The 27950-nt window shown below is 34.0% G+C and overlaps 3 protein-coding genes and 1 non-coding gene across 4 annotated transcripts; 2 read left to right on the top strand and 2 right to left on the bottom strand.

Annotated features, from left to right (window-relative positions):
* Positions 1-529: 529 nt before the first annotated feature.
* Positions 530-6124, bottom strand: LOC128158155 (IgGFc-binding protein-like). The gene is made up of 6 exons (XM_052820911.1): positions 6008-6124; positions 5237-5288; positions 3420-3542; positions 3017-3133; positions 2232-2345; positions 530-1952 (listed from the first exon to the last, which is right to left on the bottom strand). Exons 1-6 carry the CDS (start codon positions 6026-6028, stop codon positions 655-657), a joined length of 1725 nt encoding a protein of 574 aa, XP_052676871.1. The 5' UTR covers positions 6029-6124; the 3' UTR covers positions 530-654.
* A 1787-nt stretch (positions 6125-7911) lies between these two features.
* On the bottom strand, positions 7912-8042 carry LOC128161982 (U11 spliceosomal RNA). Its single transcript, XR_008240575.1, has one exon. It is a non-coding gene; the product is annotated as a U11 spliceosomal RNA (small nuclear RNA).
* Positions 8043-8315: 273 nt separating this feature from the next.
* LOC128158129 (zinc finger MYND domain-containing protein 10-like) lies at positions 8316-23798 on the top strand. The gene is made up of 13 exons (XM_052820879.1): positions 8316-8506; positions 9446-9554; positions 10024-10137; positions 10941-11074; positions 11668-11743; positions 12776-12864; positions 13103-13203; positions 13689-13771; positions 14186-14275; positions 20547-20672; positions 21661-21782; positions 22324-22449; positions 23358-23798. The coding sequence occupies exons 1-13, from the start codon at positions 8409-8411 to the stop codon at positions 23443-23445; spliced, it is 1356 nt and encodes a 451-aa protein (XP_052676839.1). The 5' UTR covers positions 8316-8408; the 3' UTR covers positions 23446-23798.
* A 1190-nt stretch (positions 23799-24988) lies between these two features.
* Positions 24989-26052, top strand: LOC128158151 (uncharacterized). The gene is made up of 2 exons (XM_052820908.1): positions 24989-25045; positions 25489-26052. The coding sequence occupies exons 1-2, from the start codon at positions 25032-25034 to the stop codon at positions 25919-25921; spliced, it is 447 nt and encodes a 148-aa protein (XP_052676868.1). The 5' UTR covers positions 24989-25031; the 3' UTR covers positions 25922-26052.
* The last annotated feature ends 1898 nt before the right edge of the window (positions 26053-27950 follow it).

Raw genomic sequence — 27950 nt, 5'->3', positions numbered from 1 at the left:
TTTTTCTATATATATTCCTATGTAAAAATTCGACCCCCAATTGTGGCCCCATCGTACCCCCGGGGATCATGATTTGAACTTGACTTGAATCTACACCACCTGAGGATGCTTCCACGCAAGTTACAGCTTTTCTGGCCAATTGGTTCTAGAGAAGATTTTTAAAATACACCATTTTTTTTCACTAATTCTTATTATCTCCCCTTGAAAGAGGGCGTGGCTCTTTATTTGAACAAAACTGAATCCCCTTCATCTAAGGATACTTTATGGCAAGTTTGGTTGAAATTGGCCCAGTTGTTCTTGAGAAGAAGATGAAAATGTGAAAAGTTTACAACAACGACGACGACAACGACGATAATGACAGACAACTGACAAATTGTGATCAGAAAAGATCACTTGAGCCTTTGGCTCAGGTGATCTAAAAATCGAAACAACTGATCATTTTAGATAAAAACCTATTTGGGCCCTACTCATATCAACGCGTAAAGGGAAGTGAAGAAAATATAACACGTTTAAAAATAGTTTACTTTCAAGATTTATTTGGAGAGGAAAACAATACATTTAAGACTTATTATAAAGATACCCTGTGCTTTCTCTTAACCTAAAGAGGAAAACAATACATTTAAGGCTTATTGCATAGATATTCTGTTCTTTCTCTTAACCTAAAACAGGGTAGTTTCCGACGTTATAGATGTTTCCTACAAATCCATAAGAATCGAGAGACCTGTAGCCATTGACGACCAAACCAAAGGGAGACGAATGCTTGATTTCTATTGATCCTGGAGAAACCTCAAGAGTGATAACATCATACGAAATGCCGACTATCACGATGTTTTCTTGTACAATTATCATGCTCGGGTCGACATTTTGCCCATTTATTAGAACACTCTGTGCCACATCTTTGAAGGCAATTACAGTGATGAAATTCTGTGGGTACCCGTCTGGGATCACCACCTTATACTGGGGTTTGTAGCTGTAGTACCCCGGGACAACAATCATGTACGGGTCGGCTGTATTCGCATCAACGTAATTCCCTCTTACAAAATTAGTTACCATTAGCGAACTATTGCTACTTTCAATGACAACGGTTTCGCTTATTGTTGAGTTTATGTCGTATGGTATGCCTTTAATGACATCCTGTGTAATTGTTTGGGACCCTTTTATAATAGTAATCGTTGTATTATATGCTGAAAGGATACGGATCAGTGAGCCATTACTGTTGATGTCCGCGGGGACAATAAAGAAATTTTCCCACTCGGCAGTGGGTGGGAGTTGTTCCATCATATGACTACAAGTCATTGATCCGGGAAACATATTGCATCTGTTTCCGGAGAAAACCGCTACTGGTTGAGAAGATTCAATAGTTGTTCCTGTCAGATCTGTATTGTGTCCAACTTGAAAAGTCTCGAGCTTATTCAGAGACATTTCCAAAGTGTCCGAATCGCTGTAATTTTTCCCGTTGATAGTAATAGGGGATGAGTTGTTCAGTAACTTGAATTTAATTGTAACGGTTGTGTCATCATTCAGAGAAGCAATGGCATACACGCTAGAGTACACAGGAAATCGAGGGCGTAGTGGTTGAGTGGAGACCACCGTATAAGATGTAGAAAGCTTCTCTGTGGGCAAAATCATCGAACTGTCGTCAGAGGAATGGTAGTCGTTGTCAAAGAGCACCACGCTAACTGGCTCAGTAGATTTGATACGCACGGCTTTTGCCTCTTTTTGAAGTATTTGCCCTTGCAGTTCTGGCGGCAAAACGATTTTCAACTCAGACGTAAAGGTAACATTGCGATCGATTTGTGATTTTAAGGCGGGGTCTAGACTGTCAGAAGAAGAGAGCTGAACAGTTGTAGGGGAGTTGGTTGTAAGATAAACGTAGGATGGATGTTCGTCAGCATAGAAGTGGTTCCACATAATCAACAAAAGATATTCGTTTGTAAAACTTCCTCTAAAATCTAAAGCAAAAAAAAATATAACAAAAAAAACCTTGTACTGGTTGTTCAAGTTATGCAATGTCTTTAAATCAATCATGTAAAGCATTTATGATCATTCAATAATACATTGGGTATTGATTAGTTCAAATGTCATAACATAAGGAGAACATTACATAATGTATGTAGAATTTTAATTTTTTTTTTAGATCTTTAGATAATGTTTAATTAAATACCATGAATTTTAATCACGGAGAATTTTTTTCACATAACAAACAAAAAACCTGTATTATAAATTCTTGCCTGTGCAGTCTTGCCCAGACCAGTCTTCGGCGCACGTACAGATGTACGAATTTTCTGCGTCAGCACATAGCCCTCCATTTTGACACGGCATAGAAGAGCAAGCAGAAATTTTTACTAAAATTTATATAGTATATATTTATTATTACAGATTTTATCAAATTACAGAAAAATTACAGACTGATTAGTGATCAATTGTTTCAAACAGTATATAAAGGACGTAAAGGACGGTTTTAGGGTGGAGCAAGCTTATAAAATATTTTGGTTAACTTAGGTACATTATTTTCCTATCCCACACACAAAAATTCTCTAATAATAATAGATTTCAAAACTAGAAATTCAAATATCTATCATTCCTGAAACTTTCAATTTTCTATCTTTAATCGTTTTTGCGAAAAAGGGAGGACATGATCACTTTTTACAAAAAAAACCCCGAATATAACGGCCGACCGGAAGTGACGTCATCAACAAAAATGTACATGATAAAAGACCTTGATACATGTATTTTGTATTATTCGTGAAATTTTCATAAAAATCCATTGTAGCATATTTGAGATATTTGAGTTTTAAGAAAAATGTTCAGAAAAAAAAGAATAATAATAGTGAAAAATAGAGAAAAAGAAACCTAACAAAAACAATAGGGTCTTCCGTTGGAAACGGAAGACCCTAACTACACATAGTTGACAATGATGCTAGATATGTGTTATTCCTGCTGATTTCTTCCCAACGGTCGCGCGTAAAACATATCATTAAAGTTACTCGAACAAAATTTTATGACATTACTTTACCTGAGCAGTCCTCACCCATCCAGCCTGGTGAGCAGGAACACGTGTAGGAATTGGATGACGAGTCAGTGCACGTGCCTCCGTTCTGACAGGGATTACTGTAGCAGGGCATCTCTGTCTCTTGGAAAATTTACATAATAATTTGCTTAATAAAAATGCATGTGCAATACATTTATTTGAATAATATATAATTTCGGGAAATAGAATATATCTTATATTATATATTTATTAATAAATAGGTAGGGTATATTCTCTAGAAAATAAGTATAGACCAGTCATATCTATTAGATATGCGCATTAATTTATAATACCCTCCCCTTCCCCCTGAAAAATCGATATAAAACTAATTTTGGTTATTTTGCAGGTAAAAAATATCAGAAGGATAACTGACTATACATATACTTACCCTGTGTGTCACAATGCGTCCCTACCCAGCCAGATGAACACAAACAATAGCTAGAACCATCAGAATTAATGCATCTTTTCCCTTTATAGCAATATCGGCGGTCAATAAAGCACCCTCCTTTAGCTGTTAACATCAATCAAATCTATTTCGTTACTTGTGGTGTGTTACCATTTGAATTATAATCGGTTTTCCATTTATGCTTACTTTATTTAGAAGTTGAGATATTGACCAACTGTCTTTGTAGTCAAAGAAACTCTAAGTTCTCCTTGTTCAGGTGACCTCAGCATACACTAACTTCTTTTAATTAATACCACTTCATAATTATGAGTGACAATTTCACGAAACGAAGAAAATAAATCATTTCTCATTTTTCACATGTTTATCTCAATTAACGGTGGATATCACTCATGGAATGAATTTTTGATATATTAATGTGTGTCCTTACTCCAGTGACGTCATAATTAAACACATAGCCCTCAGGCGGATGATTGACGTAGAATGAAAAAGTAACGAAACCATTCAGTTGAAAAGTGTAACGTTAGAATTTTAAATGTGAAGCATTTAATGTTGTTTTATATTTTTTTTCCATGAATTGATAAAAGAGATGTTTGTTAATCTTTAAGGAACTAATTTTTACCGTGCGTAACGTTGTTGACGTCTTGTAGTAAGTGTGCTGGGCGACTCACGGATAGATCAACATGTATATTTTTCTAAATATAGGATCTTTTATGATTTGCGATGGTATGTGATTTTTATCCAACTCGTTTTGTGTTTTCTATCCCCTCGCCAAGAGTTAGATAAAAATCATATACCATCGCAAATCATAAACGATCTTATATTTATTCATTATGATGATCTATCAATCCTAAATCAATCGATTGCGTAACAATGATCAATATATCTTTATTTAGTTGGTTATATTATGGTGATTAGCAAATCAATCATCAATCGATTGCAATAAGATGACATCAACAATTCATTAATCAATCGATTACAATAAGATGACATCAACAATTCATTAATCAATCGATTACAATAAGATGACATCAACAATTCATTAATCAATCGATTATAATACGATGACATCAACAATTCATTAATCAATCGATTATAATAAGATGACATCAACAATTCATTAATCAATCGATTATAATAAGATGACATCAACAATTCATTAATCAATCGATTATAAAACGATGATATCAACAAATCACTAATCAATCGATTATAAAACAATGATATCAACAATTCATTAATCAATCGATTATAATACGATGATATCAACAGTTAATTAATCAATCGATTATAATACGATGATATCAACAAGTCATTAATCAATCGATTTCTTACGATGATATCATCAAGTCGTTAATCAATCGATCATAATACGATGATATCGACAAGCCATTAATCTATTGATTATGATACGATGATATCAACAAGTCACTATTCAATCGATTACTTACGATGTCATCAACAAGTTATCAATCAATCGATTATTTAATATGATATCAACAAGTCATTTATCAATCGATTACTTACGATGATATCAACAAGTCATTAACTAATCAATCGTTTATATTACGATGACATCAACAAGTCATTATTCAATCGATTATATTACGATGATCAACCATTATTCATCGAATACATTTCAATGATATCAACATATCACTCATTAATCGATTACATTTTGATGATATCAACAAATCAATTATCAATAAATTGCATTACGAAGATCAACCATAATTCATCGAATACGTTCGATTACTAACGAATCACTAATCAATCAATTACATTACTGGTTACATGCTTACCTCTCCTTTGTTCCTTGAACGCCAGAGATACTTCGAGAAAGAGAAGAAAACCCTACAAAATAAACAAAATGAACCCAAAATCTTTGTTTGATATAGACATTGTAAGCATTGTATAAAAAGTTGATACAAACATATTCAATATGTATTAAGTAAAAGATTTTCTTAGAGTTTTGCAAAAACCGACATAGTTTTGTTTTTATACTAGATTTTTAATTGTTTTGTAGAACCACATCAGTTCCGTAGACAAATTTTGGAAGGGGTTGAAACGAAACACAATATGAGTTGATACATACTTAATTACTTTTCGATGTTCAAATTTACTATAATGTCATCAATATACTGTGTATAACTCATGCCAACGGACTGAAGACGGATGTGAGGTAAAATGCAGTCTAACAAATCAAACCAAAGAAAATCAAAATGTTTCTTTTTTTCATTTTATTTCATCAAATCTAAAGTATAACGCTATGTTTTTTTATTTTTGTTTTTAGAAAATTCATCATCTATGAATATATATGAGTTAATTAAAACAACACTTCAATTTTTAAATATATCATATTGTGCTTATAATATTTGCATTGTCATTTTCTTTTTCTTGGTTTTGTATGGACAAAAGTTGATTAAAAATACCTTAATCAAACAATTTTTTAAAGCAAGCTGGGGTTTCCTACAAATGCAACTGATATGAATTATGATACTAGTAGTAATCAATTCTGGAAGACAATTATGGTTAAAAACAAATCTCTCTTACAAGTTATAACAGATACTCACAACAAAGGAATATAGCATCATTGTTGTCTTCTACCGGTTACTATTGAAAAATGCTCACTCTTCCCCATTATATAGACGGGCAAGTCACCATAAACTTTTCTGATTGGTCAAAAATCTCTAGATAATCAATTATGTTTAATGCTTTTTGTAATTGAATTATGATAATGTTCACTCCATATGCTGAAAATGGTAGAAAACAATTTATGAAATAATGAATATTTAAATTGAATGTGTGAAACATTTGTTCAATTAGCATTGCTATGATCACGTGGTGTATGTCTTGTTCGGGTTCCCTACAGTTCTGCTTGGTTTATCTTCCTCATTGTCTGTATATTTTCCATATTCAGCAATTGTCATTAATGTAACAATGTTACTACCCAATTCAAATAAAAAAGAAACCGTTCTGCCATACATTGTTTTAGGAATCTTTTTGTCTTACCGTGTTTATTTTGTTTCTTACTTTGTACTTCAAGTTTATACAAGCACGAGTTTCGGACATTAAGTTCCATCGTCGATCCTATTCATAGATTCATAAAGACAACCATCCTTTACAGAATGTCCTACTCAAGGAAATGGAGTCTGCACCAGACGTTCTGAATAAAAATATAGATAGTAACTTTGGAATATTATGTTTTATCGACTTAACATGAACTTCAAATAGAAGACTATATTTTGTCGTAAACCTATAACTTGACCCAACAAAAACGAAAATCAAATCAAAAGTCGCATGAAAACCATTTGAAAATGAAAGCCCATGAAATTCAATTCTACATTCATTACATTGTTTCAACATTAATTATTTTTTATTTTCCAATTTTTTAAAAAATGTCTTGGGTATCATATAATATAGTTTATCAAAACAAAATAAAAATAATTGTTTTGTAAAACATTAGGAAGAATATACAAATCAAGCAATCAGTTACCTGGTGACAAAATGCGTAAAACCTATTATCAAATTTCTTGTTTCCGTTTTCATAATCAAAAAAGTAAAGCATATTTTTTTTGTCACCGTGTCAGCATAAATAAAGAAAGCGTCAACTGTAATACGCTCTTCTCGCCTCGTACTGCAACAAAGACCTACTCGTTGGAGCTTTGCTCTAATTCTTTTAAATTTTTTTTTACAGGGGGAAGGATCACAGCCTACAAGTAATGGTTTTAAAGAATATTTAAAAGAGGTATGTTTAAAATTTTCCGATATATATTATTTCAAATTGGATAGCTAATAGGTAGATATAAATAGATAACTAAAATATTAAGTTTTTTTCAATATTTCACTAACTGAAATATGTAATTAAAAACAACATTTCAGTATAAACCGATAACTTGACCAAACAAAAACAAAAATCAAAAGTCGCATAAAAACCATTTAAAAATGAAAGACCATGAAATTAAATTATATATTCATTACACTGTTTCAATTAACATTTTTATTTTCAATTTATAAAAAATGTCTTGTATATCATAGTCTATAAGATAAAAAGCACCTAAAAATAATTGTTTTGTCAAACATTAAGAAGAATATACAAATCATGAAATCAGTAGCTTAATTGTCATCCAAATCAAGCACATAAATTTCTCTTCAGTGGTAAAATTGTTATTTGACAAAACATTTTATGCTTTGTCAGAGGTGCGTAATATTTCCATACATTTGGAAATTGAGTGACATGTTGTCTGTATGACGTTAGGTGATTTTTTTAACAAAAAGTCAACACCTCCGTGCCCAGTACATTTGTAGGTCAATGTCGGGAGGGAGCTAGGGAGGTATGGGGGTTGTTCTGTCCTCAACTACCCGTGGTGCTTTGTAAGATGGTTTGCGCCAAATCACAGTTTATTTCATGAATTGCTAAATTAATTGACTGTTGTCGATTTGTTTAACTATAATTTCTTCTTTTATATTTAATGTGTGGGGCGCCGGGCCGATTTGAGCACCAACTGCCACCGTGTGACATAAATTGTGCCTCCGAAATCTCTTGATAGCGATTCCGCACGGAATCCTTCCGGACTCCATGTGCCACTCACGACAAAGGCCCTTTTATTAATAGATAGGATCTTAGGGTAGTCTTCAAACAGAAATTTTATTTTTCTATGGTGTTTTTGTATTACCAATATAAGGTTTTTCGATAGTTTCTAAAACGTATCAATACGAATTAATTTGAGTAGCAAATTTTAATACTTATTTTACATTAATATTTGTTGTTGTATAATTATTATCAAGATAATTAAACAAGTTGATTTTTTAAATATATTGTCTTAAGTTCTGTAATATCAAGGGAGAGAAACTATTTGAATTTTATCACTCGGGCACGGAATTCCATTTCCACCGGAAGTTTACAACAAGATCTTGCACGTTGCTTGTTACAAATTGTTTTGTGTGGCATGTTCATAACATTTCATTAAAACAATGAATGCTGAAGGTACCCAGGTGCTTTTGTCTGTAGAAGCAGAAGCTTATGTCGAACATTTAGTGAAATTTGGCATCAAAGATGTTGGAGGAAGAGAGTAAGTAAGCGTTGTCATAGACGCTTGGTTTTTTGCTCCAAGTCTGTTTATACTGACGTTGAATAACAATTAAAAAAATGATAAGAACTATCTAAATCGTTTTGATAATACATTTTGAATGAATTTAGAGTAGGCCAGAAAAGTAAAGGCATCATTTATGTATATTTACAGGTGTTTAAATTTAATATGAATGGAATTAAATGAATATTCAATAAATTCGTGTATCGTTGTTTGCAAATAAAAGTTAGAGCCGGTTTAACTAAGCTTAGACTTTTGGCAGTACATGTGATTGTCAAACTCCAATTTCATGAAGACAGTGTCTTACAATCGCTGTGTCCAGTCATTGGCTACAAATATGAATTATACATTGAATGCAACAACATTTGTCCGACATCATCCGGGGCTGTATATTTCAGGTGAAACAGTGTCAATTTCACACAATTCGATCATATTGCAGACCTTCTGATTTTGACAGTCTATAAATATTGACATGCTTCTCTGAGTGAACTTTGTACACAAAAATTTACAGATCTCGAGCACTATAATTAATGTACGTTTTGATGAGCAAACTAGATTGTTACCTCCCACCGAAAGTCCAAGCTATTGTTAAAATGGCTCTAAATGTGGTAGAGACAGGTAAATGGCATTCGTACTAGCTCTGGCTAGTGGGTTAACCCTTTAGCTGGATTAGTTAGAGTGCTGGACTGGCATGCCAGAGAACCCGCAGATTCAAACCCCAGCAGAGGCAAAAGTAAAGTGTTTTTTGTTACATTTGGTGCACACATTGGGATTCGAACCCAAGACCATCAGATTTTTACTTTTTTTTAAAATTTAATTACCCATTACTCTCTCTCTCTCTCTCTCTCTCTCTCTCTCTCTCTCTCTCTCTCATCTTGTGAGGTTTTCCCTTTTAATCGTGAACATTATCATGATTTACAGTTGGAGCAGACAGCATGAGAATATGGAGAAGCTCAACATGCAGGCAGTGCTTAATGCGACAGCTCAGGAAGATGAGTTCATCAAAGATTTCCTCATCTCGTGTGGCAAGGTCGGATTCAATTCATCAATAAGAATAGTTTTAGAGAAATATTCACTTATATAATTTATAAAGACATGAGTATACATGTATGCTACAATTTTGTTATTGACCTTTTTATGCAGTTTGTTCATTTATGGGTATTTCTGCTTATTTGAAACATCAGAGGGTTGAATTATGATTCATCATTGACCAATATCTAAGAAATACAGTTTTCACCTTCATTCCTATTGATTACATCAATTAACTGTTGAGAAAAAAAAAACAGTAGGAAAAAATTAGAAATATCATCTCAGATTCATCAAATACAAAATATTTTTAACAGTGGATGCCTAAAATGATTTTTTGAATGTGATTTCAACAGCTCATTTGTCTAAGTTTTAAATGATTAAGAGAAATTAAAAAATTGTAGAGGACTTTAGCTACATAAGTATCTTTCATGTTTGATTTTTTTTTTATTTCTGACTTCTTTTTCCTACAGGTCAACGTAGTTGTTCATGATCTGATCTTAACAGAAGTTTGGAAAGAGAAGATATTTCCCGTACTTGTTGACATGAACTTTGAACCCAAGACAACATTCCCTATATACATGGTGGTAAGTACTTTGTAAATTAATGCTATATGATTTTTATTCTCACGTTTGGTGAACTGTACAAATTAAATTAATATTCATTGCTTGAGGTTTGATATTGTGAGGGGGGATTTGGGTGGAGTTGAACCATAGCAAAGCAACCAAGCATTCATGTAATGTACATGGATTATATTCTGTTCATGTAATGTATTCTACTGCAGTAACCATTGCAAAAATCAAATTAATGCTGAGTGAAAGTTAGATGATAGAAAACACAGTACATTGTAATACAGTATAGTTTTACTTGGACTAATATTTAAATGAATTCTTACTCAAATAATTAAGTTGCATGCCTTACTCAGTGTTTAATTCTTTTGGCATCTGGATATCCGTTTCTCTTGAGAGAAAATAAACCATATGTCATGCTTAACCACAGCCTTATAACGCTCAAATCATTAGAAAATTTAATTCTTTGACATAGTGTGGAATCATTTAATTTTATGGGGGGGCCAATTTTCGTGGATTGTGGATTTTTTGCTTATTTGTGGGGATGTAATTTAATGGATGCGTCGGTTTTCAGTTTCAGTAAAAAAAAATAAATCGTTTTTAATTAGTTTTCATTGAGGATGTAAATTTGCGGGTGATGGCTACCAAAGAATACCACTAAAATTGAGCCACCACAAATTGTAATGATTCCACAGTATCCTAACTGACATAAAATTTCTGAGATATTTAAATGAGAGATAACAGTGGAGTGACACCTCTCGCACTTTGTTTACAGCTGTATGTGACAATTACATGATGAATGTTTTACGATTTGTTTGTAGCTATACCATGAGGCCACAGCAATCAATCTGCTCGAGACGACCATGTTTTACCGTGAGACCTGTGAAGCGGCCGACGATTGTCTGCCGGACCTCGTAGATTACTGCTACAGGAGACTGATTCAGCTGGCAGCCAGGTACATGTATATACTGTTGTAATGAGGTCCTAGAAGACCTCTGTATCTACCTCACTACATGTATCCATCATTTATAAGCCAGCTAGCAGCCAGGTACATGTATATATATACTGTTATTATGAGGTCCTAGAAGACCTCTTTATATACCTCACTACATGTATATATATACTGTTATTATGAGGTCCTAGAAGACCTCTGTATCTACCTCACTACATGTATCCATCATTTATAAGCCAGCAGCCAGGTCAAACTAAATGAATTTACCTGGTATTGTCAATAAATTTAACTTGTCATTTGTTAGAAATGAATAACTGTAAGTTTTATGTTATGCCATATAACATAACTTGGAGAAATCTAGATTGTTAAACCAAACTACATTGTATTTGCTATTTTTTTTTTTTTGCAAATGGTTACCATAGTTTTAATAACCAGATTGGGTGGTAGATTTTGTAAGATTTTTAGATTCCTGGTAATTGTTATTTTAGTGATTTAACTTCATTATCCACACATATTTAGTATATTGATGAAAAAAAGAAGAATTTGTTAAAAAAAATGAATTGCTGATGGAGGATTGTTGTTTATTGTTGTCTAAGGTCTGAGGATCCCGAGGAGGAGGATGAACCAAATGACCCAACCCTGTCCCCCGAGACCCACACTGGAAACATGGAGGTAGGACCACATACAGTACCGTGTGGTGATTACACCAGGAGAGAGTAGGGGGGAGGGGGAGGGGTTAAGTCATCACTGTTACATGATGATAAAACAAGGCCATAAAACTTAGATGAGCTTACTTTTGATCTAAGTCTCACTTTTACAAGGGAAATACATAGTGGAAAAGTGAGACTGAGATCAAGAGTGAGCTCGTATAAATATTTACAGCCCTGGGGCCAGCTAGGTATATGATGACAAAACATGGAAAAGTTATAACTGAGTTATATGGAAGTCACTAGCTATTGTAACTTTTATATTATGATAAAACTTGGAAGTAAGTTTTATTTATACAAGATCATGATATAACTCAACTAGGCAGTGAGTCAGTAAGTGTTATATGATGATAAACAACAATAACAGAGCACTGTAATACTGTAAACAATAGATTTGTAATCAGTTGTTAGATATCAATCTCCACGTAAAATCAGGAGTGGCCCCAATTGCAGATTTTAAAACCTTGCCGTAATTTTTTGACAGTTGGGAATTATATAAAAATAAATTATGATATATGATTTAGCATAACCGATTTTATTTTCCTGTGATTTTATACAGAGCAAGTGAAATCGAAAATAAGTATATGAACATAAAATAAGGAATGTCCAGTAATTGAAGAACTGAATTTGTAGCCATAACTATCATATAAATTGCACATATTGTTACTGTAAATTCCTTATTTTATGCGAGTACTTGATTCCGTGATTCAACCGTTCTGCATCAAATCCCGAGAATATAAAATCGCAAACGCCAAAAATATATCATAAGTTATCTAGTTTACTTCCCTCAAAAAATTAAAAGCGAGATTTTAAAATCCGCGAAATGCCCTTCTCACAATTTTACGCGGATATTAATTCCTCACGATTAATTAGGAATCTACAGTTACTGTATCAAAACAATATTTAACTGATTGACTTGTGTGTAGTTTAGAATACAGCTAATTTTATGGCAAAATGAAATGAAATCGAAGTTATTTTTTTTCTTGTTTTGAACTAGGAATTGCAAAAACAGGAGAAGAAGTTGAATTTTGAGATTTGTCTCAAGGCAGTATCTCTACTGAGATATATAACAGACGACTTGGAGAGGTGAGTCGATTCTGTCGCAGATCTTTTTGCTACAAATACTGATTATCTACATCAGCTCAGTCGCAAAATTAATTTGTCTCAAACCAGTTTCTAACTAAAATCATTGCAAATTTAAGTTGGTTCATAGCAGATCAATTGGTGTATGGTTTGATCTTAGTCTCATGGTAATATTAAGTTTTTGAATTCTTATATGCATGGAATAGTTTGTGTGTTTCAAGGTTCTGTTTTTTTTGTATAGCCTTCCTTTGAGTGTCATGACCCGAATGTTGAACACCCTGGACATTCCCATTCTGCTGGTTCAACTGGTAGAGAACCCACCCTGGACCAAAAGGAAAGATGGTAAGAGAGAGAGAGAGAGAGAGAGAGAAAGAGATATGAACCCACCATGGACCCAACAGAAAGATGTATAGAGAGAGAGAAAGAGAGAGAGAGAGAAATGAAGGAAAAACAAGAAAGGGAGGGGTAAGACAAGAGAAAGAAGGATGAATGAATTTTTGCTGAGTAAATCCTCTACAGCTCTGAATAAGCTGCTTAAATACATCACTAGCTGGGAGACAACAAATCCTAACATTTGTACCATGCAGTGTGTTGTTCAGGGTTGGCATGTTTTCAGAGAAGAACATTAAGTGTACTATTGGTGAAAAGCGTATGAATGTTGAGCCAAAAGAATTGATACAATAGAACTGTATATGTATATTACTATAACAGTAACGTGATATAAAGATCGGTGCCAGACACATATCATCAGATCAAATGAGACAGATTTATAGATTTTATGAGTTGCATGATGTCATTTCGTTTGAGCAATCATTTTCTTTTTGTAGGAAAAGTATTCAAATTCATTGACAGCAAATGGCAGGAGTTGGATTTTCAGGAGAGTTTCAAAATCACAAAGATTGAGGGACAAGTAAGTATCAGCACTCCTAACTGTTATGTCATTAAATAAAGATTTGAGGGAAACACCCCTGATGGTATTCAATTCAAGACACAACGTCCCAAGGTGGCGTTTAAATGTTTTGTTTAAATGTTTGTATCAGTTGATTTGGTGAAATGTTTGGTACAGTATTAGCAAAAAAATAGTATCAAAAATTAATTATAATTTCAACAAGCTCAAAACTGTTAGAAAAATAAATGTAAAAAAAATACAAGGGGTACATCTTGCAATTTTTATGCAGATGTTTATTACTAACATCTGATAGGAAAATCTACAGTGTGTGGTTAATGTTTCAAATGCAATAAACATATAATATTATAAAATGTGATGAATGGGAATGCTCCATTGCTGCATTAGACTGACCAATCAGTGACCTGTTTGTTGTAGGTGTGGCTAGCATTGTATACCTTACTGATGAATGGAAAATGTCAACAGAAGTATGACCTCAATACCAACAGAAAAAACAGCATCCTTAAGGTAACCACCAAACACTGTACAGATAGAACATCATCCTTAAGGTAACCAATAATCACTGTACAGATAGAACATCATCCTTAAGGTAACCATCAATCACTGTACAGATAGAACATCATCCTTAAGGTAACCACCAAACACTGTACAGATAGAACATCATCCTTAAGGTAACCACCAAACACTGTACAGATAGAACATCATCCTTAAGGTAACCATCAATTACTGTACAGATAGAACATCATCCTTGAGGTAACCACCAATCACCTTACAGATAGAACATCATCCTTAAGGTAACCACCAAACACTGTACAGATAGAACATCATCCTTAAGGTAACCACCAATCACTGTACAGATAGAACATCATCCTTAAGGTAACCACCAATCACTGTACATATAGAACACCACCCTTAAGGTAACCACCAATCACTGTACAGATAGAACACCACCCTTAAGGTAACCACCAATCACTGTACAGACAGAACATCATCCTTAATGAAACCACCAAACACTATACAGATAGAACACCACCCTTAAGGTAACCACCAATCACTGTACAGATACAAAATCATCCTTAAGGTAACCACCAATCACTGTACAGATAGAACATCATCCTTAAGGTAACCACCAATTACTGTACAGATAGAATATCATCCTTAAGGTAACCACCAAACACTATACAGATAGAACACCACCCATGAGGTAACCACCAATCACTGTTCAGATAGAACATCATCCTTAAGGTAACCACCAAACACTATACAGATAGAACATCATCCTTAAGGTAACCACCAATTACTGTACAGATAGAAAATCATCCTTAAGGTAACCACCAATTACTGTACAGATAGAACATCATCCTTAAGGTAGCCACCAAGTACTGTATGGATAGAACATCATACTTAAGGTAACCACCAATTCCTGTACAGATAGAACATCATCCATAAGGTAACCACCAATTACTGTACAGATATAACATCATCCTAAAGGTAACCACCAATCACTGTACAGATAGAACATCATCCTTAAGGTAACCACCAATTACTGTACAGATAGAACATTATCCTTGAGGTAACCACCAATCACCTTACAGATAGAACACCATCCTTAAGGTAACCACCAATTACCTTACCGATTGAACATCATCCTTAAGGTAACCACCAAACACTGTACAGATAGAACATCATCCTTAAGGTAACCACCAAACACTGTACAGATACAACATCATCCTTAAGGTAACCATCAATTACTGTACAGATAGAACATCATCCTTGAGGTAACCACCTATCACCTTACAGATAGAACATCATCCTTAAGGTAACCACCAAACACTGTACAGATAGAACATCATCCTTAAGGTAACCACCAATCACTGTACAGATAGAACATCATCCTTAAGGTAACCACCAATCACTGTACATATAGAACACCACCCTTAAGGTAACCACCAATCACTGTACAGATAGAACACCACCCTTAAGGTAACCACCAATCACTGTACAGACAGAACATCATCCTTAATAAAACCACCAAACACTATACAGATAGAACATCATCCTTGAGGTAACCACCAATCACCTTACAGATAGAACACCATCCTTAAGGTAACCACCAATTACCTTACCGATAGAACATCATCCTTAAGGTAACCACCAATTACTGTACAGATAGAACATCATCCTTAAAGTAACCACCAATTACTGTATAGATAGAACATCATTCTTCAGGTAACCACCAATCACTGTACAGATAGAACATCATCCTTAAGATAGCCACCAAGTACTGTATGGATAGAACATCATCCATAAGGTAACCACCAATCACTGTACAGATACAACATTATCCTTAAGGTAACCACCAATTACTGTACAGATGGAACATCATCCTTAAGGTAACCATCAATAACTGTACAGAAAGGACAGTGTCCTTAAGGTAACCACCAAACACTATACAGATAGAACACCATCCTTAAGGTAACCACCAATTACTGTACAGACAGAACATCATCCTTAAGGTAAACACCAATTACTGTACAGATAGGACACCATTCTAAATGTAACTATCAACTACTCTACAGAAAAAACATCATCCTTAAGGTAACCATCAATTACTGTACAGATAGAACAGTGTCCTTAAGGTAACCACCAATTACTGTACAGATAGAACATCATCCTTAAGGTTACCACCAAGCACTATACAGATAGAACACCATCCTTAAGGTAACCACCAATTACCTTACAGATAGAACATCATCCTTAAAGTAACCACCAATTACTGTATAGATAGAACATCATTCTTCAGGTAACCACCAATTACTGTATAGATAGAACATCATTCTTCAGGTAACCACCAACAACTGTACACTATAGAACATCATCCTTAAGGTTACCACCAATCACTGTACAGATACAACATCATCCATAAGGTAACCACCAATCATTGTACAGATAGAACATCATCCTTAAGGTAACCACCAATCACTGTACAGATAGAACATCATCCTTAAGGTAACCACCAATCACTGTACAGATAGAACATCATCCTTAAGGTAACCACCAATTACTGTACAGATAGAACATCATCCTTGAGGTAACCACCAATCACCTTACAGATAGAACACCATCCTTAAGGTAACCACCAATCACTGTACAGACAGAACATCATCCTTAAGGTAACCACCAATTATTGTACAGATAAAACATCATCCTTAAGGTAACCACCAAACACTATACAGATAGAACACCATCCTTAAGGTAACTATCAACTACTGTACAGATAGAACATCATCCTTAAGGTAACCACCAATTACTGTACAGATAGAACATCACCTTTAAGGTAACCACCAATCAATGTACAGAAAGAATCGTAAAGTAACCACAGATCACTACCTAGCAATAGCATCGTTCTTAAGGTAACCAACAATCACTGTACAGAAAGAACATAAATCCTTTTGGTAACCACCATTCACTTTGCAACAAGAACAGTATCCGTAAGGTAACCATTAATCACTGCACAGAATGAACAATGTCATTATAAAGGTAAGCAAGGATCTCTGTACAGACTGAACAGAATCCATAAGGTAACAAGTAATAATTGTACAAAAAGAACAGCACCCTTTAGGTAACCATCATGAATCACAGAAAGAGGCCAGCTACTGCAAAAACATTAGAATATGTGGGGGATAAATTATTTTGTTTGTAAATGGCCTTACATTGGAATCTACATTCCACGTGAATTTTTAAACATTGTATTCATTTATTAAATACACAAGTAAATCCAACAAATAAATTGCAAACGACTCATGAAAGATTCCACCCTTTAAACAGTGATGGATCATGATTTCGGCCTTTATGTGGATGAATTTGCCCAAAAATGTAATATAATTATGTATAATGCACCATTTATTGAAATTACATGTTTGATGGGTGACTAGTACAGAAAGGTCACAAATCTATAAAACCTCCAGTGTTATTTTGTTAGGTATTTCTAAAAATAGAATAGTCATTATCAGTGGACCTGTATGTACAGGTAACAACCTCTACCTGCACATTTCTTTACAGACCTATAATATCATTGTATCCTCTACCAGGTAAACTGTATAATTGTATTGATACCTGTATACATGTAAAATAGTACAGGTAACCAAGGTCTACCTGGTCCGTGAGTGCAAGGCAGGTAATGACCTAGATAATGAATGGCCCTATCTCCCACACTTCAAATCACTCGTCTGTTTGTTTGTCTGCACTTCCCTTCATCTTTCATCCTTGACTCTTGATTCACTTCATTTATTTATGAATTAAGGTCTGGTCAGTTTTGGCCTTGGAAGGTTGATATGTAGATGACTTATATAAATCCTTATTCTTGATATCTTTGAGAAAGAAGCAGTTATTGTTGTGTAAACATGCTTGTTTGATTGAGGAGCATATGATTATTCATACACATGTAATACATTGTGTGCAGTTGACTTAAATAAAAAAAAAAAAGGTGAGATTTTATTGCTGTAATGTTTGGCATTCATTTTAGAAATAATCATCAAAATTTGATTGAAAACTTATTAATGTTGATTAATGTATGTGACAGTCACTTTTTAGCTCACCTAATTCAAAGGTTCAAGTGAGCTTATCTGATCACCTGTTGTCTGTCATCTATCCATCATTTGTCCATCCTGTCTGCTAAGAATGTCTGTCGACCCATCTATCTGTCTGTCCAAAGCAAAAATTTCTGTTGCTTTTTTCTCAGCAACTATTTATTGCAGATGCTTGAATTTTAACACACTCTTTGTTAAGGCATGCCATATTGTGGGGTTCATTTTTGTACTAATCGGACATCAACTTCCTGTTAAATGAACACTTTTTGTTAACCGGGTTTTCCGAAGGAAAAATCCTGTTATTAAAATGGTGAAAATGGCGGGCGGGCGGCTGCCAAAAGGGTACACTCATTGTACGGATAACTCCTCCTACAGTTTTCAAGGAAGTTGTTCTTTTGCAGATCAATTGTACATACATCAGAGGTGTGCATATTGCTAGGATTTTGATTGCCGATAATTATTAAAAAAAATACCAGCTTTTGAACTTAGTCATTTTTTGGCAAAATATTGCATATAGGGTACCCTCATTGTACAGATAACTCCTCCTACAGTTTTCAAGCTAGCAAGTTGTTCTTTTGCAAATCAACTGTACATATATCAGAGGTGTGCATATTGCTAGGATTTTGATTTATGATAATTTATGAAAAAAATACCAGCTTTTGAACTTAGTCATTTTTTGGCAAAATATTGCATATAGGGTACCCTCATTGTACGGATAACTCCTCCTACAGTTTTCAAGCTAGCAAGTTGTTCTTTTGCAGATCAACTGTACATATATTAGAGGTGTGCATATTGCTAGGATTTTGATTTCTGATAATTTATTTTTCAAATTTTCAAATAGATTTTTGTCAAAGATTTCTCACCAACTATCAATTGGGGCTTATTTGACTTGACTTAAGCCTTTCTCACTCCCCTGTGGAGCATAGGCCACAGACAATTCTTCTCCACTTCTCTCTGTCCTTTGCTAGTTAGTGGATGGTGTTCCAGCTGTGTCCTTTCTCGGCCATTTCGTTTTCAGGGACTCTTCTCCATGTTAGACATGGTCTTCCCCTTTTCCTCTCCCCTTGTGGTGTCCATTGGAGGGATTGACAGGTGATGTTAGATCTGCCTTCCCTTAGTGTATGACCAATTCATTTCCATTTTCTCTTTTTAATTTCTTGTGGAAAAGGGATTTGATTAGTTCTTCTCCAAAGGTCTTCATTTGTTATTTTGTTCGGCCACCATATCTGAAGGATGTTTCTCAGACATCTGTTTACAAAGGATTGGAGTTTTCTGCTGTTGGCCATTGTGAGGCTCCATGTTTCCGACCCATAAAGTAGCACTGATTTTATGTTGCTATTAAATATCCTGAGTTTGGTCTTGATTGTTATGTACTTGGACTTCCATACTTTTCTTAGCATACCAAATGCAGTATATGTCTTCGCTAGGCTTGATTTTACATCTTCCTCTGTGCCTCCACTATGGTTAACAATACTTCATATAATTATTATGAATGATGTAACATACATCAAGTTGAGTGTTATCAATTTCTATGCTGTTGATGTTTTTTGTGTTTATTCTCATTAGTTTTGTTTTTTCTTCGTTAGTTCAGAGCCAAGTCTTTGATTTATTTTCTACTAAGATTGATGATTTTTCTTGCATTTGGGCATATGTATGGGATAAAAGAGCCAAGTCATCAGCAAAATCTAGGTTTTCAAGTTGGTTCATAAGGTTCCACTGGATTCCATTTCTTTTCCCTGCTCTTGTTTCTCTCATAATCCAGTCCATGGCCAAAAGAAACAAAAAGAGGGAGAGCAAGCAGCCTTGTCGTACACCTGTTCTTTACTTGTATCTCCTCCATGTATCACCTGGCATTTCATGCCACTATACATTATGATATTTTTTCATTAAAGTTATAAGTTAGGTTGGTATACCATTAGTTGTCATGTAGTTTCCTTAAGATTTCTGTATCTAGACTGTCAAATGCTTTTTTCAAAGTCTATAAAGTTGACATAGAGGCAGCTGTATCAATTGTAGATGCTTGAAATTTTGACACTCTCTTTGTTGAGGAAGGCAATATGGTTGGTTAATTTTTTAACAAATTTGATGTAAACTTCCAATTAAATTTCTTCTTTGCTTATTTATTAATTCACATTAGGGCGGAGGTATCACTAGGGAGCATTGGGTCACAGATATCTTGTTTTTTACAGTTGAGGTCCCACTTGAATGAGGTGATGTTGGACCAGCTTCCAATCCTTGTGGAGATGCAGAGGTACCTGGAGCACCTTTCAATGATGGACCCTCCTGCCCCCGCCCGGGAACTCATTCTAGAACAGGTGCCCCCTTATCTCAATGATCTATACATGTATTATTTTAGTGTGTAAATATGCAAATTTTTAGAGGTAAGCACAGGTTTTTGTGTATCATGCGTGTATGGTATTGTAAATTATTTTTTTGTTAAATGTTTTTCTGGTTTTATGAATCGCCTTAATACAGGGTGTCTCAGAATATCTTGTACCATTTAAAAATTGTATAAATAATATTTGGCCAAAACTTGTAAATTTTGAGTCAAATAAAAAGTGAAATCATTTAATTTTTTCCCACAAAAAATTTTGGAAGAAAAATGTGCTTTTGTGTAAAAAAAATTATGATGTCACAAAATTGCATGATATTTCTTTGGTTGATGATAAATCAGACAAGAGAGCAGGCATCTTCCAAAAATTTTTATATTTTATTATCAAAAACAGACTCCAGATATAGTTGAACAAATTATGAAAAAGAATACCCTGGAGAAAAACAACTCAAAATTCAACAGATTCTTTAAATACCAATAGTGAGATTTGAGAAAATGAGGTCCATACAGGGGCTGTGTGAGAAATTTTACTCATTGACTTGAAGCTGTCATAAATAGAAAGAGATGTCATTTGGAGCACTCCGTGATGTGTTTTTATAAACAAAGCCAAATTTGTCAAAAACGTATGAATGTTTGTGAAATTTGTTGAGTGAAAATTTCCACCAGATACATTTGTGAAAATGCATTTGGTTTTTTTTTGTTAAAGAAATTCAATCAAAAGTTATTCAAAGAGAAATTGGTATCAGATACTCTGGGACACCCTGTGCAGTGCCTAATATATAAACTTTGTGATGCAGTATTAAAATATATAGCTAGATTTCCATTTGCAGATCTGTAATTTTGACCATTGGTGCGAATGATTTACCCCATACAATATTGTTGATGATATGCAGATACCCAATAGGTGTAGCCATAGTGACAGGCTTAGATACCCAATAGGTGTGACCATAATGACATGTTTCCTTTGACAGGTGCCTGAGATCAGAGAGAAGATACTGACAGACAACAAAGGAAAGTGGAAAAAGATCGCCAAGAAGCAGTCCCAGACATGTTTCAATCCCTCGACGGCTGATGTCCAGGCCCAGGCTAAACGGTTGGTTGTCAGCAGTCTACTGTCCTTCCTACAGTCTTTTAACTACTCTACTGTAGCTTCATCATGTCTCTTCATCATACCTGCCCACATACTCCACTGTGGCTACATCACGTCTCATCACCATACATACTTACGTACTCCAATGTAGCTTCATCATGTCTTTTCAGCATACATACCCACATACTCCAATGTAGCTACATCATGTCTCTTCACCATACATACCACATACTCCACTGTAGCTACATCGTTTCTCTTCAGCATACATACCCACATACTCCAATGTCAACATCTTTTACCAATTGTCACTTTGTTTTAGCACATACAATTTTGGGCATAAATTGGTTGTTTTACATGTTAGCATGGATTTGAAGTAGCATATATATTAAGTTCATACATATATATGCATGACATTTTGCTATGTACTTGATTTAGCAAAAGCCATGACATCTTTCTCAAAAGACTTTAAATTAGAATACATATCCAAATGTAATACATTTACTGTAGTACAAATATATACACTGCTCGTATTATAATGTTACAGGTGGGCAGACACCTATAACTTTGACGTACTAGAGGGACTGCTGACTGACCCCCCTAAGTGTGCAGTGTGTGGGGCGGAGGCCACCAAGAGGTGTTCACGATGCCAGAACGAGTGGTACTGTCGCAGGTGAGACACAATCGATACATGTCAATACAGTGTACATTATATAACAGTGAGACACACACAGTAATGTGATTACAATACTGTAGATTCCTCATTAAACGCGAAGGATTAATATCCGCAAAAAATCACAAGAAGCACATCTTTAAAAAAAGTTGCGGATTTTAAAATATTGAGCTTATATTTCAGACAGATATAAACTTAATGGAACTATGATAAAAATTCGGCATTCGCGATTTTATGTTCTTGCGATTTGATACAAGATGTTTGAATCGCGGAATTAAGTTTCCATGTAAAAAAAGGAATCTACAGTATCATATAACATTGAAACACAATCATGTCATGTGATTATAATGTACGTTATATTTATTTGCTGTTCAAATTTAGATACACTGCATCAAATTTAGGATATTCTGTAATTACTATGAAAAGTTGCTGTGAAAAATTGCTCCCAAAGTGCAACATGATTCATTGCGAATTTTGTTTACCACCCTTGTAAAAGTGCAGCTGTGTATGTGCTTATTGTTATTATTATGCATATGTTTATTGATTACACTTTCTTTCACAATACGTATACGTTGCAATTTTACTTTACTATGATTATGTTTAAACTAAGATGAGATTACAGAATGGTCTAAATATCATTACAAAACTATATCACACCATGTTAAAACTGTGGTAACAATACTTTGACAAATGATGTAACCACAGATGATACATGTCATTATAATTATTACAATAATTTGATCAAGTGAATGATGAAGTATGTGTTTAGTTAATACATGTAATACTTTTAATATTTCCACAATTAGGACTATTGATTTTAAATGTTTTCACCAAAGTGTACATGTTTCACTTTTTTGTCTCCAATATCATGTTTTATACTTAAAGTAATTTTCTTTTCCATTTTTCAGAGAGTGTCAGGTTTCTCATTGGAAAAAGCACAAGACTGCATGTGATCTCATTGTTGAAACTAATGAATCTGTGAAAGCCAAAGGATAACTATAGTGAATGTAGGGGAGATAACTAAGTCCAAGAAAGGGAGATAAACAGGCAATAATCAGAACACTGGCTCTAAGATCTCGGGTGACATAATGATTACTGCATGTTGTTTGTCATCCAAACCAAAGCATGAAACATTCCAATATATAAAAAGGGCTGATGTGGTTGTATGCATGTTGTCAACACTTTTTTAAAAGTTTATTGACGACGAAAAATTCATTACTATAAATCATGTTGCAGTTTCCTCTCAAAGAGGAGGTCATGATTGTGAGCTTTTATTTATTTTTTATTTTTTACTCATAAATGTACAGATATTTATCGTTTTTCATCAGGAATAAAATCTTACAAAAGTTTGTCTTATATTTTTTCCTCACATTTATGATCAGTATACCCGTGTCAGGGTTGTAAACCATGGCCAAACTTTATGATCCTCCCCCATCTCTCTGGGTCTGGTTGAAAGAGATCATCACATAGCAATGTAATTAAATTTACTCAATACCATTCAAGATTATAGGCGAAAAATGATAATTGATGCAGTCTTTAAATTGAATATTCGATCAATCCATGTCAATCTCTCTTAGTCTAAAATACAAAGAAGTTAAAACTTATGTGTGAATGTTCAAATTAATGAAATTTGATCAAGATGCCATGGTGGACTCCAGATCAAGAACTGCAGAAAACGAGTGGGGGGGGGGGGGGGGGCACTGATCGAAAGATGTGTTCTCAGAGACTCAGAAATAAGTATGTGAAGACACACTGTCAGACAGACTTTGGTGGGATATGTTCTGCTCAGGCCAGGCATCTGGTTAAATACACATAATATACTTATAAATTATTGATAATGTATATTATTGTACCCTTATTGAGATTTGGACCAGTGTGAAAAATTCCACCTTTCCACCAATTTTGAAAATCTTGCACCACCAAGCAATAATTTAGTGATTATATGAGTAGAATATGTGTACCAGAGACATATGTATGCATGCGTGATTATTTCAGACAATGCAGTTTTATATTATATATTGTTATACTTTCATGTTAAATACTGAAATCTGATTGGTTAAGACGCAGTTAAAAATATTTTCTATTACCCGCAGCGTTAGTAACGCACTTAGCAACGGGTAACATTAAAAAATGTTACATGCGCGGAAATTATGCGCGTACGGTTCGCTGTATAATTCACGTTATTCCTATATAAAAGCAGTAAAATTTTCTTAAAAATTAAGACATTCAGTATAACAAAATAAATAGTGCCTGTTTGGGAGGATAACAGTTGAAATTGACACCCCTCGAAAACCATTGTCAAACTCCGCTTCGCGTCGGGTTGACAATGGTTTTCTCGGGGTGTCAATTTCAACTGTTACCCTCCCAAACAGGCACTATTTATATATTATTATCTGTACATTATAAACTCCTGTGATTTATGCAAATTGTGGGTGCATTGCCTCAAGGGATGGAAGCACTTACCCGGTATTTCTGAATATTACTGGATTATATAATCAAAGTTATACGGTTGAATTAACACATGATTTGTGTACCCACGGTCTATAACATTATCTCAATTAAACGGATTATTCAAACAATCAATGATGGCTTTCAGGTAGGAGTATTTATTCATTATCTCTTTAATTAATTAATCTTGCTAATTAAATACTTGTAATGAAGTTGTAAATTGTAACAATTGAGTCAACAATTTATCTTACAAATAATTACAATTCCATATGGTATATATCTTGGTTCCCTCACATTAAGTACATGCAAGCATGATCGAATGCAATATTTTCAGTAAATGTCATCAATACAAAAGTCAAGCTGTTTATAAAAAAATCAATGATTAGCATGTACACTTACAAATAATTTTAATAACCATATAATCAGGGTTTTAAAAGATTTTTTCTGGTAAAAAAAAGAAAGTTTAAACACAATGCCATGTGGTATATACCAGCCTTAGGTTTAATGAAGAGCAATACCAGTGGTCATGCAAGTTGTATAAAGGCAATAAAAAAAAATTCATTAGAATCTATTTGTATTTTTTTTTTTCAGATGTCGTCCTTCTTCCATAATATGCCTGGCTCTAACTTTCTGCATAGTTGTGTTAGTCTACCTTCACTTGACTTTACCTGAAGAGGTGTCAGCTCTCAACACAAATGCAACCAAAAATAAAAAATACACAAGTCAACTGAAAAATACAGAAACATTCAAAGAAGCAATAAGCAAGAAATTATCAGAGTTGCGGAAAAAAATTCCAGGAGTTGCAAGAGACAAGAACAACCGACCGAAAATGAATGAGCCTGGTTCAGAATATGTTGATGTAGTACAAGGAGATGGCGGTGCCTCCTTGGGGACAAAGATTTTGAACCTGTTTAAGTATTACGTTGGCCAGACCAGGAAGCTGTTTGATCCAGGCATGGACAAATCGGAGGTTGAAGAGGAAGTAGAGGCATTTAGGGAGTGGCACTCATTAAGGAAGTCCTAAAAGGAAGTCCTAATTAAATGTCCTGAATAGACTTGGATTAATATGTTAATTTGTTGTATTATACATCATCATGTGATTTACAGCTTCGTGATAATCTTACATCATATCCTGTGATCTAAGTAATCAGGAAAGTAAGGTTGGCCATGTACACAGATAATATAATAAAACATTATAAACATATAAAATGGAGAAATAGATTGTGATATCATATCAAATGACTATTATTATGTGATTTGAAGGAGTCATGCATAAGGCAAAAAAAAAAAAGTTGTGTGTTTAGGGTAACCCGACCTAACCTACAAAAATGCCCCATCCTACCATTTTTAGATGTCTATTTTTATCCAATTGTGATTTTTATATTATTTCTATTAAAAACCCATTATTAAATATGACACCAACAAACATTCTTAGGATTTATGGAAAAAATATGATAATTAAATTATAAAAATGATTTCCTACCTACCTAACCTTATTTTTTCATCAGTGTTACCCTAAACACACAATTTTTTTTAATAGAGCTAAGAAAAAAAATGTTTCACCATACATGTATGACTTGAATGAATCGTGATTGGGATACTTTAAAAGTATCATCACATAACTATGGGTATCGTGTGATGAAGTGGAATCATTATATACCTTGTATCAAAGCTAGATATATTTGGGGGGGGGGAAATCACAATTTCACTAGACATCATTGAGTTGGTGGCCATCTAAAAGGGCCTTGTTTAAATAATGGAAGCTAGGATAAACAGCATTTCAGATGACTTTGCTTTGACCTTGACCTAAAAAAAATTCTAATTGGCATAGAACTTTAATAATTCAAACTCACTACCCAATACCAGCAGGCATTTTTGGGGTTTTACCTGGGCAAGATTAATTAAGCGAATGAAAATAGTGGTCTAAAATTGGATTTTAGAGATCTGTTATGACTTCAGATTTTACCTTGAATCTTTGTTCAATTTCACTATATACCCTTTACCCAAAACCTCCATTGATGTAAAAGATGAGCCAGATAGGGCTAAGGGGATTAAGGTATTTGTAGGCTCTGAAAAAAAGATTTTTTGCATGGTCTGATATGACTTTGACTTAAAAACATCATTCATGATCACTGCACACCCTTTGAACAAAGGGACTCTGTGAGAGAGGCATCAGCCAGATTGGACCCAGGGAAGTAGTTAGAATAGGAAATATACATGTATGTCACGCTCTTCTGAATTCAAATTTCAGTTGCTTTTGGTAAAACCAATGAATACTTTAATATTAAGGAAGTGTACTTTGGAACGAGATTTTTTAAAATCAGTTTAGACATTACTATAAAGAATATTGTGATTTTAATTCCAAAGTAAAGTATATACATGCATTAGTTTGCGTCCCGAGGTGAATGAGCTGAAGAGTCAGTTATATGGCATATACCTACTAGCTCTGACTTAACCCTAAAATAGCTCTATTGGTAGCTAGCTAGAGTACTGATATATGTCTCTGTTACAAATGCATCAAAATAATGCTCATTTATATGTATTAGCACAAAACATTTTATCAAAGTTTTACATGAAGCTTTAGGTGCATCATAAACATTAAGTATAGTGCAAAGACTAAATAATGCAAAAATTGCTGGATATCTCAAATGGTATCAACTGTGATTGGCTATTGAATGATGAACACAAAAATAATGCAATATTAATCAAATAATAAATCACAAGTGAATTTTTATGCGACATTTATTTAAAGCATAATAAAGATTATGAAATACATTGACAATTATTCTAATGACTTACAATCAAAAGTCGCCCGTGTGTGTGTGTGTGTGTGTGTGTGTGTGTGTGTGTGTGTGTATATATATATATATATATATATATATATATATATATATATATATATATATATACATTGACAATTATTCTAATGACTTACAATCAAAAGTCGCCCGTGTGTGTGTGTGTGTGTGTGTGTGTGTGTGTGTGTGTGTATATATATATATATATATATATATATATATATATATATATATATATATATATATATATATATA

Source organism: Crassostrea angulata, chromosome 8 (assembly GCF_025612915.1).
Source record: "Crassostrea angulata isolate pt1a10 chromosome 8, ASM2561291v2, whole genome shotgun sequence".
Lineage (NCBI taxonomy): Eukaryota > Metazoa > Mollusca > Bivalvia > Ostreida > Ostreidae > Magallana > Magallana angulata.
Note: the sequence above shows the minus strand (reverse complement) of the source record. Positions and strands in the feature narration are given on the sequence as shown.

Coding starts and splice junctions, on each gene's coding strand:
- LOC128158155 (XM_052820911.1), bottom strand. CDS start 6,028: ATGATGCTATATTCCTTTGTT. Junction 2,346..3,016: donor GATGGGTGAGGACTGCTCAG/GTAAAGTAATGT, acceptor TATAAATTTTAG/TAAAAATTTCTGCTTGCTCT. Junction 1,953..2,231: donor GTCTGGGCAAGACTGCACAG/GCAAGAATTTAT, acceptor TTTTTGCTTTAG/ATTTTAGAGGAAGTTTTACA.
- LOC128158129 (XM_052820879.1), top strand. CDS start 8,409: ATGAATGCTGAAGGTACCCAGGTGCTTTTGTCTGTAGAAGCAGAAGCT. Junction 10,138..10,940: donor CATTCCCTATATACATGGTG/GTAAGTACTTTG, acceptor ATTTGTTTGTAG/CTATACCATGAGGCCACAGC. Junction 21,783..22,323: donor GTCCAGGCCCAGGCTAAACG/GTTGGTTGTCAG, acceptor ATAATGTTACAG/GTGGGCAGACACCTATAACT.